Raw genomic sequence first — 17,479 nt, 5'->3', positions numbered from 1 at the left:
GATAAAGATGAAATAAGAAATCATATCCAAACATGAAAATGGCGTTCGTGTCTCGAATCATGCTATGCAGTTCGGTATGGTGAAATCAATGATATGTACAATACTCAAAAATAAAGAGGCAATCAATTTTTGTCTATATTTTATCTATTTATTGTGTTTATTCTTTTTATGTAAGATTTTATGCATTTTCATTATGATTGTATACGATCTTATTCATGAAGTACTGTTGTAAAGGTTTAAATAAACAATCATCTGGGGTTCGGGAATGGATTAATCCATTTTACATTAATTCTTATGGGAAAATGGTTTCAGTTTTCGAACAATTTGGTTTCTGAACAGCCTTCAGGAATGAATTAAGTTCGACAACCAAGGTTACACTGTATTTGGTTTAATCCTTTATCCAAGTGTAAGCAAAAAAAGTTTGTGCCTGAAGTATTTTCAGTACTGGGGCAACTCGTGGTAAAGGTGGAACAAGTTCTGATCACTTGCCTTAGTATCTCCCATAATGCAAAGCACATCTCCTTGTGGACATGTATAATACTATGCATAAAGGGAAGGGCCACTACCCAGAGTTGCCCCAGCCATGAAAATACTTCAGGCACAAACTTTGTTTGCTTACACTTGGATAAAGGATTAAATCAAATATATAATTGGTAGCATAGCCAAGTGAAAAAACTTTCAACTGTCTCTAATCCAGAGAATTTTAATAATAAAGTGTTGACACCTTTTGGCAACTGGTATATGGTGATATGACTTCTGCATTACTTCTTCCACTTTAGTATCAACACCTCTGGGTCTGGCTCCCACTGATGAGACCTCAATAAAGGTCGAAACTGCTCTGAGTAGCCTTTCCCTTAATGCATAGCATTATACATGTCTGCAAGGAGATGTGCTTTGTATTATGGGAGATACTAAGACAAGTGATCAGAACTTATTCCGCCTTTACCACGAGTTGCCCCAGTCCTGAAAATACTTCAGGTGCAAACTTTGTTTGCTTACACTTGGATAAAGGATTAAACCAAATATATAATTGGTAGCATAGCCAAGTTAAAAAACTTCCATCAATTAAATTATGACGTGATCACTTGGTTAGCATGTATCATCCCGATGCAGAGATTATAGTGTCCAGTGTGATGATAGAAAACAAACTAATATATTTCAGGATATTAAGAAATCTCAGTGTAATAAAGCTATGGGATATCCATCTGTGTTTTATGAGAAATGACCATGCCTCTAATCCAAGCCATTTACTTTGGAACTCAGTTGGTGTTCTGAGTTCCAAAAAGTATTTCTATATATAAAGAAGACTCCAAAATATCAGGAGTTGCATTTAAGGTGTTATTATTATTATTATTCAGGCCTCCATGGAGTCAAAAGACTCATCGTGGGAGGTCCTTCCTAAGAAACACAAACTTTATCAAGACTCATCGAGGGGAGCCCCCCCCCCCAAGAAACAAAGTCTATCATACCACTTCTTGAACTCATTGACTGGTCTCGCTCTCACCACTCCATTAGGCAATGCATTCCATGGTTCAACCACCCTCCATGCAAAAAAACCACTCCTTTCCACTGTTCAACCAAGCGAAAGAACTCCCCAGTGTCAACCCTGTAACCACCTCTCAACAGTTTAAAAGTCTCAATCATATCACCTCTCCTTCTTCTATCCACTAAACTCTGCAGTCCACATTCCCTCAGCCGATCCTCATAACTATCATTGCACAGTCCTGAAACCATCTTTGTTATCTGCCTTTGTACCCTTTCCACAGTTAATTTATCCCCTTCAAATCCTGGGGACCAAATCTGAGAACAATAGTCCAAGTGTGGTCTGATCGGGGTCTTATACAACGGAATGATAACTGTTTTATCTCTGCAGGTCAGTGTCCTTCTCATTATTGCAGCAATCCTCTGTGTTACCTTCACCACTTTTGCAATATGTCCCCTAAATTTCAGGTTTCTATCAATCATCAACCCCAGATCTCTTGTCTCCCCTACTTTCTCCAGTATAACTCCTTCCATAGAGTATTCAGTGTCCCATTGATGTTTTCCAAACCTCAAGACCTTACATTTTGCTGCATTAAACCGGTACCCCATTCATTTGCCCATCTATCTAGCTAATTCAAATCCTCTTGCAGGGCTGCTGCATCTGCACTATTAAACTAATAATCCTTCCCAGCTTCTCATCATCTGCAAACAACTGAATATCCCCTTGTAATCCACTGACAATGTCATTGATATAAAGGTTAAACAATATAGGTCCCAGTACTGAGCCCTGTGGGACCCCGCTTGTAACCCTCTGCTTCCTTGAAACTGCCCCACCATACACAACTCTATGATACCTATGGGACAGCCAATCCTGACTCCAGTTGACCAATCTGACATCCAGACCCATGTGCTGCAACTTAAATATCAGTTTATCATGTGGCATCCTGTCAAATGCCTTCGCTAAGTCTAAGAAAATGGCAGTATATACTTTTCCCTCATCTAATGCTCTTGTAACTTTATCATAAAAGGCTAGCATATTACTAAAACAAGATTGCCCCCTTCACAAATCCATGTTGACTCTCACAGATAACATTACCCTCATCTGCCTACTGCTGTATATGGTCCTTCACTACTTTCTCCAAGATCTTACTAACTACTGATGACACACAAACTCGCCTATAATTAGACACTTCTAGTCTGCTACTGCCCTTATGCAATGGCACTATCTTACCTTCCTTCCTTTCCTGCACCCAGACTTTCATTGAAAATCCAGGTCAAAGGCACTGTCAGTTTCCTAGCACATGCTCTCAAAACTCGCAGTGAAATACCATCCAGTTCCACAGCTTTACTGACATCCAGAGTACTCAGTATTTGAAACACACTCTCTTCCTGTACCTCTTAACCTCAAATCTGCCCTATCCCTCTAGCATTAAAACTGACTCCTCCAGGATGAAATACTCCAATAAAGTGTTCATTGAACAATTCTATGTCCTCTGCATCAGTCACTCTATTCCTATTTTTATCCCACAATATCATTCTTCCACAGTCATTTCTCCTCCTACTGGCCACATATCTAAAAAAAATTCCCTAAGATTTTCTTTGGATCTTAGGGCTAATCTTCTTGCCTCTAGACCAGAAGAGACAGGGATTCTATAGCTACTGAATGCTTTTTTTGGTGAAGACTTCACTAAAAACCATTTGATATGAAAGTTAACTTTAGAGAAAAAATTGCAACATATTAAATCAACTTTCTTATCAAAAGGTAAAAAGTTAGTAAAGGCCTCATCAAAAAAAAAGCATTTAGCAGCTACAGAATCTCTGCCTCTTCTGCTCAAATGGAAATCGCTCTTATTCCTTTTCTTATAAGGAATAAGGTACAAAATTTTCCATACATAATAAGAACAATGGTAACTCATCCCCTGTAAGTGATAAAAGTGTGGTTAACAAGGGCAAGAGAACTAGATTTTTATACTTAGAGGGTGAATGAGTGGAATGAATTGCCAAAGGTGTTTTATATGAGTAATGATTAGTGTGGGACTCCTGTGATGAGACTTCAGAATTGTGGAGTGGTAGTGTATAATAATAAATATTGCAAAAGTTTTTTAGCATTCATATTGTCTGTAATTTATATGTATGTTCCTCTTTTTTTTAATATTTAAAAAATATTTTGAACTATTTTTAGCCCCCTCGAATTGGAGGAATTAAAGTTTATCAAGATAATATTGCACGTGGTGAAATTATAATGGATTTTGAACTTCGGTAAGTAATGAATTGCTCTGCATTATTTGTAAAAATAGAAAGCTTTCTTCTATAAATAAGAATTTTTGTTCCTCTAAAGTGAAAATTTTTAGTATTCAAATTTTGCAATTGATTACTTTCTTAAATTTTAAAAGGCGTTCCTCATTAGAATTTAATTTATTCACTTTAATTAATCACTGATAATAACATTCAGAATATCTGAGATTCTGAGTGTGTATTTACATTTCTGAACTTAAAATCCAAGTTGAGGACATAATATTTTTTGTGTATATTACCTGTGAGTTAAACTAGATTTTATAATCCTTTCCTGTTTTGCTTCCTTTTCCTAGAGAATATCTTTATATGGAACATGTCAAATCTTTTTAGTTAGTCTGCAGCCATTAGATTTTGTTATTTTCAGATTTGATCATTTTAATTATTATGGAGTTATAACTAGATTTTTTGTTACAGGTTATGCTGAATTATAAGTTGAATTATTCATTGAACTTCCAGACTGACTCTTGCAAAAGTCATGCTAAAAAAGTTGAATGTTTATTCATCACCTGCATAATTATGACCAGAATTGGTTCCAACTTATTAAAAATATTATTAGCTGTGGTTCTTTTATAATATCCATGGCTGTTGCAATTCTTGAACTACCAAGTTTCCTTTGTCATGAGCCTCTGTAGTGCAGCTGCAAGGATGTTATAGTATTTGTTTAGTTGGAAAGACCTAATGAGGAACCTTTTATAAATTCATTTCAAATAAAGGATTTAGTAATTTAATGAGGTGGAAAGTTTTACATCCTTCTAAACAAGCTAGAGAACATGCTTTAAAGACAATACAGGTGTCATCAAGCTTTTGTAACACATTCAGTGTCAATGATGCCCCTGGGTTGGAAAGATTAGAATTTGTATTTAAGGATTTTTTCCTTATGAAAGTGAGTTAGCTGAGTCTTATAATAGAGGAGCAGATTTCCTTGTTTTTTATTCTATAAACATGGACAAACTATCCAGAAGAAACTTTCATTTAATAGGCATAATACACTGGCCTCATTGTTGTAGTTGCTTCACTTGTAATTGAAAACAACCAATGCAGCCCAACAGGCATCATCCTCATTTGCTTTGGCTGTAATTAAAACCAACCCAATCTTTTGTCTTGTAGTCCAACTTTAGATCTTTTTTTTTCTGATACTTTCACCCATGATTGCTTAAAAAAATCACATTAGTAACATTGGAAGTGTTAAGTTTAATTAATCCAGAAACCATGCTGTAGCACAGTATTTTTATGCCACTCCACTTCTCCAGCAAGCAAGGTCTTTCATGATATTACAAAAATCATCTGCCACTAAAGATTGCATTTAGTTTCTGCTGTAATTTTGCAGTGCATTGAACTGCTGCTGGAATGCAGTTGACATGATTTATGTTTAAACATAAATTATAGAATGGTGAATTTATTCTTAAGAATAATAAATTGTAAATAACCATTCTTACTAAATAACTTAAGGAATTAACAACGTATACTAGAATATAAATTAAACCTTAATATATATTTCCAATATTTTGGCAACTTCACGCTGCCATCTTCACTGGAACTTAAGATAAAGACACGTGCACGTAGGCACTACAAACAGTGCTTGCATGTATGTGTCTTTATCTTAAGTTTCCATGAATATGGCAGCATGACGTTGCCGAAATATTGGAAATATATATTAAAGTTTAATTTAATTTATATTCTAGTATACGTTGTGAATTCCTTAAGTTATTTAGTAATCATGTATAACCAACATATAAGCCTTTCTACAAGAAATAACCATTCTAGCTACAGTAATGATGCAAGACTGTGTAGCACAATTTGTATATATGTATCTACTAGAGATAAAATGGCTGGCTGCCAATCATGTGCAGTTTGGTAGTTGAAAGTATGCTAGATTGCAAAATGAAATACTTTTGAAATTTCAAAAGATAATTAGTATACGGAATTTGCATAACTTTTGGAATGAGTTACCTTGGCATTACATTATTTCACTTTTAATCAAAATGCAATTTAATCCAAATGAAGCAGTTTTTTAACTACTTTCTGTCTAAATACTATTTCAACTATCACTCAACTGTACATCTATATGCAGACGTAATTTTTGGACTTCAATTTTTACATTTATTTCTTTCTTTTGAGGAGGTCAGATGATTCCATCTGGATTTCTTTCACTCCTCTTCTGAAACTCCGTTCCTTGCTCAGTAGGCCCAAACAAAACAACCTGAGCTATCCCTGCATTTACCGAATTTGGTTAAAAACTGCAATAAACCTTATTTCAGCCAGGTGGAAAAATCCATCGAATTATGTCTTGAGGAGACGTCACATATGGCAGAACCAGAGCTAGTACTCTGTCGAACCATTTCCTGAATTCTGCTTACTTGGAAAATGGAGTAGAACCAGGTTTAAAATAGCTTGGTATCTTTAACATTTATTATACCCAAGGTAAAATACTTTCTACATTTATATCTCCTCCTGAGGCTTTTATTTAATAAGGTTAAAACACCTTATGGTAACTTGTTCTGGTAAAATACTTATAAGCTCTGTATTACTAAAATCTTGGTATTTCTAGCCTGGCTCCCACTGATGAGACCTCAATAAAGGTTGAAACTGGTCTGGGTAGTGGTCCCTTGCCTTTAATACAAAGCATCATACATCTCCTCCAGGAGATATGCTTTGCATTAAGGGTAAATATTAAGATTAGTGATCAGAGCTTATTCTACTTTTACCATGAGTTACCTTGGTCTTGCACTACGTGCAGGATCAACTAGACTTGCAACACTTGCAGGTGCAAACTTGACTTGTCTGTCTGTTTGCTTACTTGGGAAATGGAGTAGAACCAGGTTTAAAATAGCTTTGGTATCTTTAACATTTATTATACCCAAGGTAAAATACTTTCTACATGTATATATATGTGTGTGTGTGTGTGTATATATATATATATATATATATATATATTGTGACTGGTATTTACTCGGATTGTAGACATTTTAAATCAGAATGTTACTGACTAGGAACACTGAGATAAGATATATATTGTTACTGGTATTTACTTGGATTGTAGACATTTTAAATCAGAATGTTACTGACTAGGAACACTGCGATAAGATGAAAACTTTAATTAGAACACAACTATTTTCATCGGAATACTGACTTTTTCAGGTGCACATATTATCATAAAAAACTGGAAAAATAGCAAGATAAAAAATGAACTTCTGATATAAAGAAGTTAGGAACAACAACAGTCAAGTTTGAACTGTGTCCGCATGGCAGGTCTAGCGTTAGTGAGTGGGAACTATCTCGAGAATGCCAAAACTGAAGTACTGCACTGTGTGAATCAGGTAACTTAAATTACTGGTCATGTGTGTGTGTGGGGTTTAGAACTATTTCTTTTGATTCTAAGATGCATCTTTCTAATTCATCATGACATTTATGGATATTTGTAGTAAGATTCCAGTTTATCTGGTGTTGACGCTCTTCTAAATTAGAGTTGGCAGAGAAAAGGACATGGCTGGAGAGGGTGCTTGCATGGGTTCTGTTGTAAGAGATATCTTCGAGTTGATGCTCCTCGAGTCATAGTGAGACCGACATCGGTTTACCCAAAATAAGGCTTTCCGCAACTACAGATGATTTTATATACTCCTGGGAACTGAAGTTGGTGATGTTTTGGCTTGGGTTGACTCAGGCACGAACAAAGTTATGGTAGGGTAGTGAAGTAAGTTCTAATATTAAATTTCTTCATAATTTTTGCCAATTTGGGAACATGTACGGTAATTGAATGTGCGCAATAAGGTTCGAGTTATCTTCTTGCCAAGGTTGGAGACATGGGTATAGATGGTTAGAAATGTTTAGAGGTGGGTAGCCATTGTTTAAGAAGATGCTTTTGAGGTGGTTAAGTTCGATTTGAAGATCTTCTGAAATTAGAGATCTCGCCCAATGGGCCAGAGTGGAGATAATTCAGTTTCTGCAGAGGGAAGTGATGAGAGGAGGCATGTAAGTATCTGTCCATGCGAGTTGTTTTTCGAAAAATAAAAAATTTGAGACGATCAGGCATCCTAGAAATCTTTAAATCTAAAAAGGCGAGGACACTATTCACTTCGAGTTCCGATGTGAATTTGATGTTTTGGTGGCAATTGTTCAAATGATCTAGGAAGGTTTGTAAGTTCTCTGGACCATATTCCGAGATGAGGAAGATGTCATCTATGTATCACAGCCACAGTTTGGGTTTCAGTGTAGTGCTAGAAATTGCTCTTTCCTCATGGATGCAATTCAAACTTGACTGTTGTTCTCTTCATCCCCTAATTCCCCTGGTATACGGCCTTCCAAAGATCCACAAAGCAGACACACCTTTAAGACCAATAGTTGAAGCATTGACTCACTCATTTACAACCTGTCCAAATACCTTGCCTCTTCCTTAAAACATCTCACTGGTAATTCGGCCTCATATATCAAGAACTCTGTGGATTTTATATCTAAGGTAAAAAATTTACAACTCAATGAGTCTGACAGAATGGTCAGTTTTGATATTGTCTCTCTCTCTTTACAAATTTTCCTACGAAGAAGTCCTCAGTCTACTAAAAGACAAAGTCTCCAAGATAATTTTCTCTTTATTAATGCATTGCATAACTCCAGCTATTTCTTATTTGAAGGAAAAATCTTTAAACAAACCAGCGTCTTAGCTATGGGAAGCCCTTTGTCTCCAGTGTTAGTTTTTCTTGAAGACTTCGAGGAAAGAGCAATTTTTAGTGCCATACTAAAACCCAAGCTATGGCTGCGATACATCGATGACATCTTCCTCATCTGGGATTATCGTCCAGAGAACTTGCAAAGCTTCCTAGATCATTTGAACAATCACCACCAAAACATCAAATTCACATCGGAACTCAAGCTGAACGGTGTCCTTGCTTTTTAGATTTAAAGATTTCTTGGATGCCTGATTGTCTCAAATTTTCTATTTTTCGAAAAACAACTCGCACGGACAGATACTTACATGCCTCCTCTCATCACTTCCCTCCATAGAAACTCGGAATTATCTCCACTCTGGCCCATCGGGCGAGATCTCTAATTTCAGAAGATCTTCAAATCGAATTTAACATCTCAAAAGCACCTTCTTAAACAATGACTACCCACCTCGAAGCATTTCTAACCTCAAAGTTAGAAATGCTTGGAGGTTGGAGATGTGGATATAGACACGTCTCCAACCTCTGCAAGAAGATAACTATTGCACACATTCAATTACCATACTTAAGTTCTCTATCATCCAAATTGGTGAAAATTATGAAGGAATTTAATATTTGAACTTACTTCATTACCCTACCAAAACTTTGTTCTTTCCTGAGTCAGCCCAAGCCAAAACGTCACCAACTTCAGTTCCCAGGAGTATATAAAATCATCTGTAGTTGTGAAAAGACTTATTTTGGGCAAACCGATAAGTCGGTCTCACTACGACTCGAAGAGCGTCAACTCGAAGATATCTCTTGCAACAGAACCCGTGCAAGTGCCCTCTCCAGCCATGTCCTTTTTCTCTGCCAACTCTAATTTAGAAGAATGTCAACATCAGATAGACTGGAATCTTACTACAAATATCCATAAATGCCCTGATGAACTAGAAAGATGCATCTTAGAATCAAAAGAAATAGTTCTGGATCCCTTACACATGAACAGTAGTTTAAGTTATAGCTTACCTGATTCACACAGTGCAGTACTTCAGTTTTGGCATTCTCGAGATAGTTCCCACTCATGCCTCACGCTAGACCTGCCATGCGGACGCAGTTCAAACTTGACTGTTGTTGTTGTTCCTAAGTGGGGAAAACTTCCAACATCTTTCTCTAATCCAGAGTCATTTAATAATAAGGTGTGACATCTTTTGGCAACTCGTATAGGTAAACATGACTTCTGCATTGCTTCAACCTTGGTATCACCTCCTGGTCTGGCTCCCACTAAAGAGGCCTCAATAAAGGTCGAAACTGGTCTGGGTAGTGACCCCTTCCCATAATGCATAGCATTATACATCTCCACAAGGAGATGTGCTTTGCATTATGGGATACTAAGTCAAGTGATGTGAAGATTTGTCTACCTTTGATATGAGTTGCCCCAGTCCTGAAGATACTTCAGGTGCAAACTTTGTTTGTTTACACTTGGATAAAGGATTAAACTAAATATATAATTTATAGGTTAACCAAGTGGAAAAAATCTTCCAACATATGAGAAGTTCATTTTTTATCTTGCTATTTTTCCAGTTTTTGCGATAATATGTACACCTGAAGAAGTCGGGCATTCTGACGAAACTAGTTGTGTTCTAATTGAAGTTTTTATCTTATCTCGGTGTTCCTAGTCAGTAAAATTCTGATTTAAATAAATAAATATATATATATATATATATATATATATATATATATATATATATATATATATATTGGTCTAAAAAGTTCTGATAAATACATAGAACAAAAATGATATTAAAGCAACTGATATGACCACAAGAAAGAACATATCTTAAAACCCTTTTAATCCCCATGTTTCATTAAATTATAATAATTTGTTCTTTTTCTTTTAGGATATATATATATATCCTAAATATATATATATAAATATATATATATATATATATATATATATATATATATATATATATATATATATATATATATATATATATAAATAAGAAGATGAAATGAATGGCTGACCTGGTTGGTCAAGTGGGTAGCGTATCCTCTTTCCAGCCAAAAGGCTGCGAGTTTGAATCCTGTCATGTGCATGGATATTTGTGTTGTCTGTGAAAATGCTGGTGGTGGTGGTGGGCTGTAGATGGTGTTATTGAGAAATACTCAGAGTAACAACTTTGTTATACATCTTAGGAAGTGCTAGGTGACAATTTCAGTTTCTCATACTAAGCTGATGCAAAGAACAGTGTGCAATGTAGAGAGAGCAATTTAGACAATAGTTTAGAAAGCTATTGCATACCTGCCAGGACACTTTGCGAACCCCAGTGAAGTTTGAATATTAGCATAAGCTATACAATTTTGTATCATGAAACCTATGTTTGTTAAAAATAATACAAACTAAGAAGATAAAGGAAAGCAAGCAACACTTTTAAGCTGTTTTCTTAAATTTTTTGTGTGAGTAGCAAATATGAGGAATCCTGCCTCATGCTTGCCAGAGTCCACATGAAGTTATAATTTTTCTGTTCTTGTAGACACCTATACTACTTGCTTTTCTCACGGAATGAGCGTTTTTCAGTCTGTCACTTAACCCCAAGGTTTGATTATTTTTTTCAAACTTTCACTTTTTTACTCCAAGTTTTTTACTCTCGTCACCAACTAGAGGAACATTTTCTCAGCCATTATTTGACTGGCTCCCAAGTTAGTCTATCTCTGGCACAGTTTTTTCTCTTGGAAACTCAGGTTTTTTGTTCCCATAAACCCAAGAAAATCGATCATAGAAGCCCCACTATCTCAGACAATAAATATATAGTGTTAGGGACCATGAGATGGTGGCACTCTTGTGCCAGCTATCTATAATTACTTTCTAGTGAAGATTGAACTGACCCTCAGTCTCCAAAAAAAAGTTAGAGCTAAAACGGCCATGCCTGCCCCCTGTAAGGAAATCAAAGGCATTAGCATTTTTAATATGTGTGTATTTGAGTCTACAATTCACCTCCATAAGCTGTTCATCTTTTCTTTTTTAAAACATTGTTGTTGTTTTTTTTTTCAGTATGATATTTGTTTTTATCCTGCTCAGAGACTTATTTCTTGTCTACAGCAGATAATTAATTTTGCAATATTTACTTATGATTAACCAAAATTTTATGTTAATTAGTATTAAAGTATTAAACAAAATTTATTGAGAGAAAAGTATAATATTAAATCCGGTTTAACTTGAGTATTAAATTGACTTATTAGTGAATTACATCCATGTGCTATGGAATTTGTTTTTGTTGCAAAAAATATTGAGCTAGAATTTTACACACTAATATCACTGATCAAATATTTCATTATTTTATTCTAAATTATTTAGTGAGTAACTTAATTCAGAACAGATAAGAGATAACGTGTGCATAAATTGTTTGATTTTTGATAAACAGTGAGAGAAGCACCCACCTGTTGCTGTGAAAAATGTGAGAAGTTTAGTTAAAAAATTGATATTGCATTATGCTTAAACAAAAAACAACAATAATAGATATTGTTGTTTTTTGTTTAAATTTAGGTTGTTCCTTTTGTCTGTTTTTAAGATATAGTATTCAGCTATATATGTTATACAAAATTTAATGCAGATATTAATGAGATGCATATTTCTCATTCTGTAATGTTTAGGTATTTTGGGGATTGCTATTTCCAAATTTCAGTTACAAAATTTAAAGCTGGAATCAAAGATTTGCAGGTAATCAATATTGAATATGAAATAAAAAATTTGTTAGATCCTGAAAACTGTTCTAGGATATGGTTTAGATATGAAGTGCTCTATTTTTATCATTGTAAATTATAATTTTTATTAAATTTATTAATTTATATTCTTTATTTTATAAAATTATTATAGTTTTTTATTTTGTATGGGGTTACCCCCCCCCATCTTTTAGGATGGGTTGAGCCTTCCTAATGAGGGATTAAATATGTATTTTATGACTGTAGATCTGTGTGTGTGTGTGTGTGTGTGTGTGTGTGTGTGTGTGTGTGTGTTCACAGGGCCAGTTTGCCTGTTCTGAGGAACGAAAAACCAGAGTTTCCTGGTGAAAGAAACCCTCTACCTCCATATGGGCCCAGCTAACTCACCTTTAGTTGAAAGAGACCAGATAAAGGTTCTTCACATTCTGGACAGGAATTGGACCCAGGTCTTTCTGACCAAAGGACTTCATCTATGGAGACTGAGCTATGGAGGCTCTATCATGAATAATAAAAATAAATTAATAACAAATGAAATAATTTTAATATATATAAGATATGTTATAGTTGATATATCTTACTGTATCTAATAAGCCTCCATAGCTCAGTCTGAATAGATGAAGCCCTTTGGTCGGAAAGACCTGGGTTTGATTCCTGTTCATGCAGGAATATCTATTTAGTCTATTTTGACTAAAGGTGAGTTAGCTGGTTTCATATGGAGGTAGAGGATTTTTTCTCCCAGAAACTGGTTTTTCGGCCCTCAGAACAGGTAAACTGACCAGATAACACACACAGTTGAAAAGAAAAAAACAAACATAACCAGTAGCATCATGTTGGTTATTACATAATATGGTGCATAATATAGCATATGATGATACAACAGCCATGAGTCCAATATTACATAATATCGGACTCATGGCTGTTGTATCATCATATGCTAATTAATTATTTATAATAAAATTGATTATTATATAAGATTATTATAATCTTAAAAATCAGCTTGGGACATTGAATTAAAGATGCCAAGAAATTATATTCTTGTTTAATCGTTTATCCAACTGTAAGCAAACAAAGTTTGCACATGCAATTAATAACTTCACATTAGTTGCCTTAGTCTGCTTTGCCTTCTCATAATGCAAAGCAGACGTCCTTTCTTGTATAATGCTATACGCTATGGGAAAAGGACACTTGAATTAATTATTAATTAATTAATCCAGGCCTGTTTTGACCTTTATGGAGGTTTCATCAGTGGGAACCAGACCCAGAACTGATACCAAGATTGAAGTAATGCAGAAGTCATATATATCCCATATACAAGTAATGAAAAGATGTAAAACTTTATTAAAACGCTCTGGATTACAGCTAGTTGAATTTTTTTCAGTTGGTTATAAATTAAATTAAAGATGCCAAGAAATTATTCTTTATTAATCCTTTATCCATGTGTAAGCAAAGTTTGCATGCAAAGTAGCTTCATGACTAGGCTACTACTACTCTATAGAAGCTAATGACTTCATTAATTGCCTTAGGATCTTGTGAAGTAGTTGTGAAGCTACTTCACATGCAAACTTTGTTTGCTTACACTTGGATGAAGGGTTAAACAAAATCCTGCTTTCTGATCAATGTTATATAGCACTTCCTGAGCTTCTTTATTTTTTGTTAAAAGAACAATGTCATCTACAAAATGTAGGTGATTGAGATTTTTTCTATCAATGCTAATTCCATAGTTTTCCCATGACACATTCCTAAAGACTTCTTTTAATGTAGCAGAAAACAATTTGGGTGATATGAGATCCCAATACCCAAATTCCTTTCCTGATGTACTAGTTTTATGCTGGCTGTATGCAGTTTATAATAATCAGATATACTTTGTTGTGATGGCTTGTTGTTCTAAGTTGTTTATTATTTATGAATGATATAGAGAATCAAAGGCTTTTTAAAATCTATGAGCATCAAATACAGGAAGATTATGTTATTTTGCTTTTTTTTTTCTGTTACTTTGTTAATAGTGTGGATATGATCTGTTGTGGAGAATTTTTCTCTGAAACCTGCTTGTTCATATGGCTGTGCTTCATCCAAAAATCTTGTGATTCTATTTAATATAATTATATAAGCATTTTGTGCAGTTGTGATTGCAAACTAATTGACCTGTAGTTATTAATATCATCTCTGCTGTCCTTTTTATGTAGTAAGATAATCAAGGATTTATGTCACTGCACTGGAATTTTTTCTGTAGTTAAAATATCATTGAACATATCCAGCATGACCTGAAACTGTAAACCACCTGATTTTATATGCTCTGCTAGTATGCCATCTTCTCCAGGACTTATTTTTTGCTGACTTGAAGACTTTCCATAATTCTTTCATCATGATGAGTGGTTCTGTATCAGCTTCATCTAAATATAGTAAAAGATTCATATCTGTTTCCTTGCCTGTGTATGGTCCCTATAAAACGTATTACATATTTTCAATATTTCTTCTCTATTGTACTTTACTATTCCTTGCTTATTTTCAATTTTAGAATCAATTTTTTCCTTCGATGTAATGCTTGTTTGATAATGTTCAGAGATTATTTCTTTTCTGTTATGTTCTGAATTGTTATTAAATTATATTTTCTGATTTAATTTTTAATTTATTTTTCAACTTTTGCATTTCCACAAATTATTATTTTTGTCTCCTTTTCCTTAATTCTTCCTTTTTTTTTTTTTTTTTTTATTTATTTTTTTTTTTTTTATTAGATCAGGTGTCAGTAAAGGAAGTTTTTCTCTAGAAGTTCTATTTGCTGGTAATGATTTTCTTAAATTTAGTAACTTCTATTATTGTTGATGCTATTTCTTTCATTATGTCAGATAAGCAAGATTCATTCATACTTTTCCACTATAACAGAAGAAATAACTTTCTTCTGTTATTTCCTCAAAATTTTCTTTATGGTTTATTGTATGTTCACCATCCCGTGTGAGTTTTTTCATTATATCAGCCTCTCCCTCTTGATGTTATTTTTATCATTGCTCTCTCTCTCATTGCTCTCTCTCTCTCTCGCTAGTGAGAGCAATGATGTTATTTTTATCATTGCTCTCACTAGCCTATGATTGCTATCATAATTAAACTGGTTGATGACAGATGGATCTTCTAATATTTCTGTTTTTTATCATAATATACTCAATTTCATTATGAACTTCTCCATTTGATCTCCAGGTCCAATTTCATTTAGTTCACTTTTTAGAGAGCGTATTACTTGTATACAATCTCTTGCTTTCTGCAAATTCAACAAGTCTTGTCCTCTCTCTTTTCTTTGGCCCATACCTTACACACCCAAAGCACTTTCTCCCTGTTATTTCATGCCTATTTTACTGTTAAAATCACCCATTACACTTTTTCAGTGATGTGTATGTCTCTGATAGTGTTCAAGAGATCCTCGTAGAAATTATTAATTTCTTTATCTGAACGATTAGAGGTGTGTGCATATATTTGTATTTTATTTAAATCATGCTTATTGATTTCAATCTAAGAGTTGTGATTCTTTGAGAGACTGGTTTAAATTCAAGAATGTTATTTTTCATTTTGGAGGTTTAATGGAATATTTACAGCACTTAGGAAAGATTAAAAACTAATTTTAATGCTTCCAAACTTTCAACATCTTTCAATATTTCATCGCGGTCACCAAGTCATCTTAAGGCATTCTAAATTATACTTGTAACACACACATAAAGACAACACAATACTAAATAAAACACGTGACTAAAGTCCTGTTTAGGTGATGCACACTCTGGGTGTTTGTAGGCAGCCTAGGATGTAAAGTGAGAATTCTGACAATTATTGTTTCCCAAATTTTGGAAAGTTTTATGCATTATTATTTGTTTAAATTAGGTTGATTTCTGGGTGAGTGCCACTGCAGATTCTAAACATGGTCTTTCCATTTTAAATTTATGATGATGGAGCGTGGTGGTTTTCTTCCAGGAGATCCTGTGGGTTGTATTTCATACATGGTCTGCATTGACCAGTCATGATTGCAGATGTATGATTTGTAAGAGAGTTGCTAGCTTTTTTTGACATGCTGGCAAACTCTTACCCCCCCCCCCTCCCACACACACACTGGACTTACCACATCTTATATAAAAAAAACTTTACCCATTTTAAAGCCTTGATTGAAAATCTAATTTTAAATAATATAGATATATTGGTAAGCTGCTTTGACATCACTTCATTATTTACCAATATCCCCCTTAGATTGACACCTTAGCAGTCTTAACCCGGCATTAGTAAGGTGGGAAAATGTAACAAAAGTGGTAAGATGGGGGATCCCACACTAAACTTGCTTGCGTGCAACAGCTTGTTGTCTATGGCGTTGAGTGGCAGGTTAGGGGAAGCTATACTGAGGCATGACTCACTGCCATGCGTTATTAAAAAGTTATAGCCAATTTAAAATCTTTGGGGTCTTTGACAACCCACCTTACTAACAGCATAAAAAACGTTTTTCCTTCTGATATCTTAGATCTCTTTTCCTTTGCCATCAATTCTGGTTATTTTTCATGGAAGAAAAAATTTACAAACAGAAGGAACCACTGTGGGTGCTCCCCTTTCATTCCCTCTTGCCAATTTTTACATGGAAAATTTTGAAAAACAAACCATAGACTCATCATCATCATCATCATCAAATTCCTGCCATGTACCCTCAAGGGGTGTACAGGATATGACAGTACTACATGAAAAAATTACATCATTATTAACTTCCTATCTACAATTTTCCTCCAAATCAGTCTGTTACTTGTCAAGACTCCAACATTATCAGATCTTATATTTCTATCGTCTAAGGCACTTTGTACCGTATCAATCCACCTATATCTTGGTCTTCCTCTGGGTTGTTTTCCTGCCAACCTGGCAGAGAACACTTGTTTTGCTAATCTTTCCTCTCCCATTCTATTTAAGTGACCATACCATCTGAGATTAGCTCTGCTAACGCATTCCTGGATGCTGACAATGTCAAGTTCTTTCCTAATATCCTCATTTTTAATATGATATTGCCATTGATGCCATCTGTTCACGCCTCTAATCTTTCTCAGAACTCTCATATCTGCGGTCTCTAGTCTTTGGTCAAGTGTTTTACTTCTGACCCAGCTCTCAGATCCATAAGTTAAAATTAGTTTGAACACAGTCTTGTATACAGCTAATTTAGTGTTCCGACTAATTTCTTTCTTATTCCATATGAATTTATTCAATTGACTTCCCACGATACCAGCTTTGCTGATTCTGTTGTCTATTTCTATATTTAATTTACCATCTTCAGTAAAAATCGTGCCTAAGTAGCTGAAATGTTTTACTTGTTCCACAGGTTCTCCATTCACAACACAGTT

At 34.6% G+C, this 17,479-nt stretch overlaps 1 protein-coding gene across 1 annotated transcript in view; it reads left to right on the top strand.

Moving 5' to 3' along the window:
- The window catches only part of LOC150098881 (extended synaptotagmin-2-like), a 253,180-nt gene that overhangs the window by 52,913 nt on the left and 182,788 nt on the right, over positions 1 to 17,479 (top strand). The window contains exons 4-5 of the mRNA XM_090404585.1: positions 3,665 to 3,741; positions 12,066 to 12,132. Coding sequence (XP_090260711.1) covers positions 3,665 to 3,741; positions 12,066 to 12,132 — 144 coding nt within the window. The remainder of the gene's footprint in view (positions 1 to 3,664; positions 3,742 to 12,065; positions 12,133 to 17,479) is intronic.

The sequence above is a fragment of the Typopeltis vanoorti genome, chromosome 15, assembly GCF_054136105.1.
Source record: "Typopeltis vanoorti isolate ZY-2024b chromosome 15, IOZ_Tvanoo_1.0, whole genome shotgun sequence".
NCBI lineage: Eukaryota > Metazoa > Arthropoda > Arachnida > Uropygi > Thelyphonidae > Typopeltis > Typopeltis vanoorti.
The sequence above is the reverse complement of the archived record's forward strand: the minus strand, read 5'-3'. Positions and strand labels throughout refer to the sequence as shown.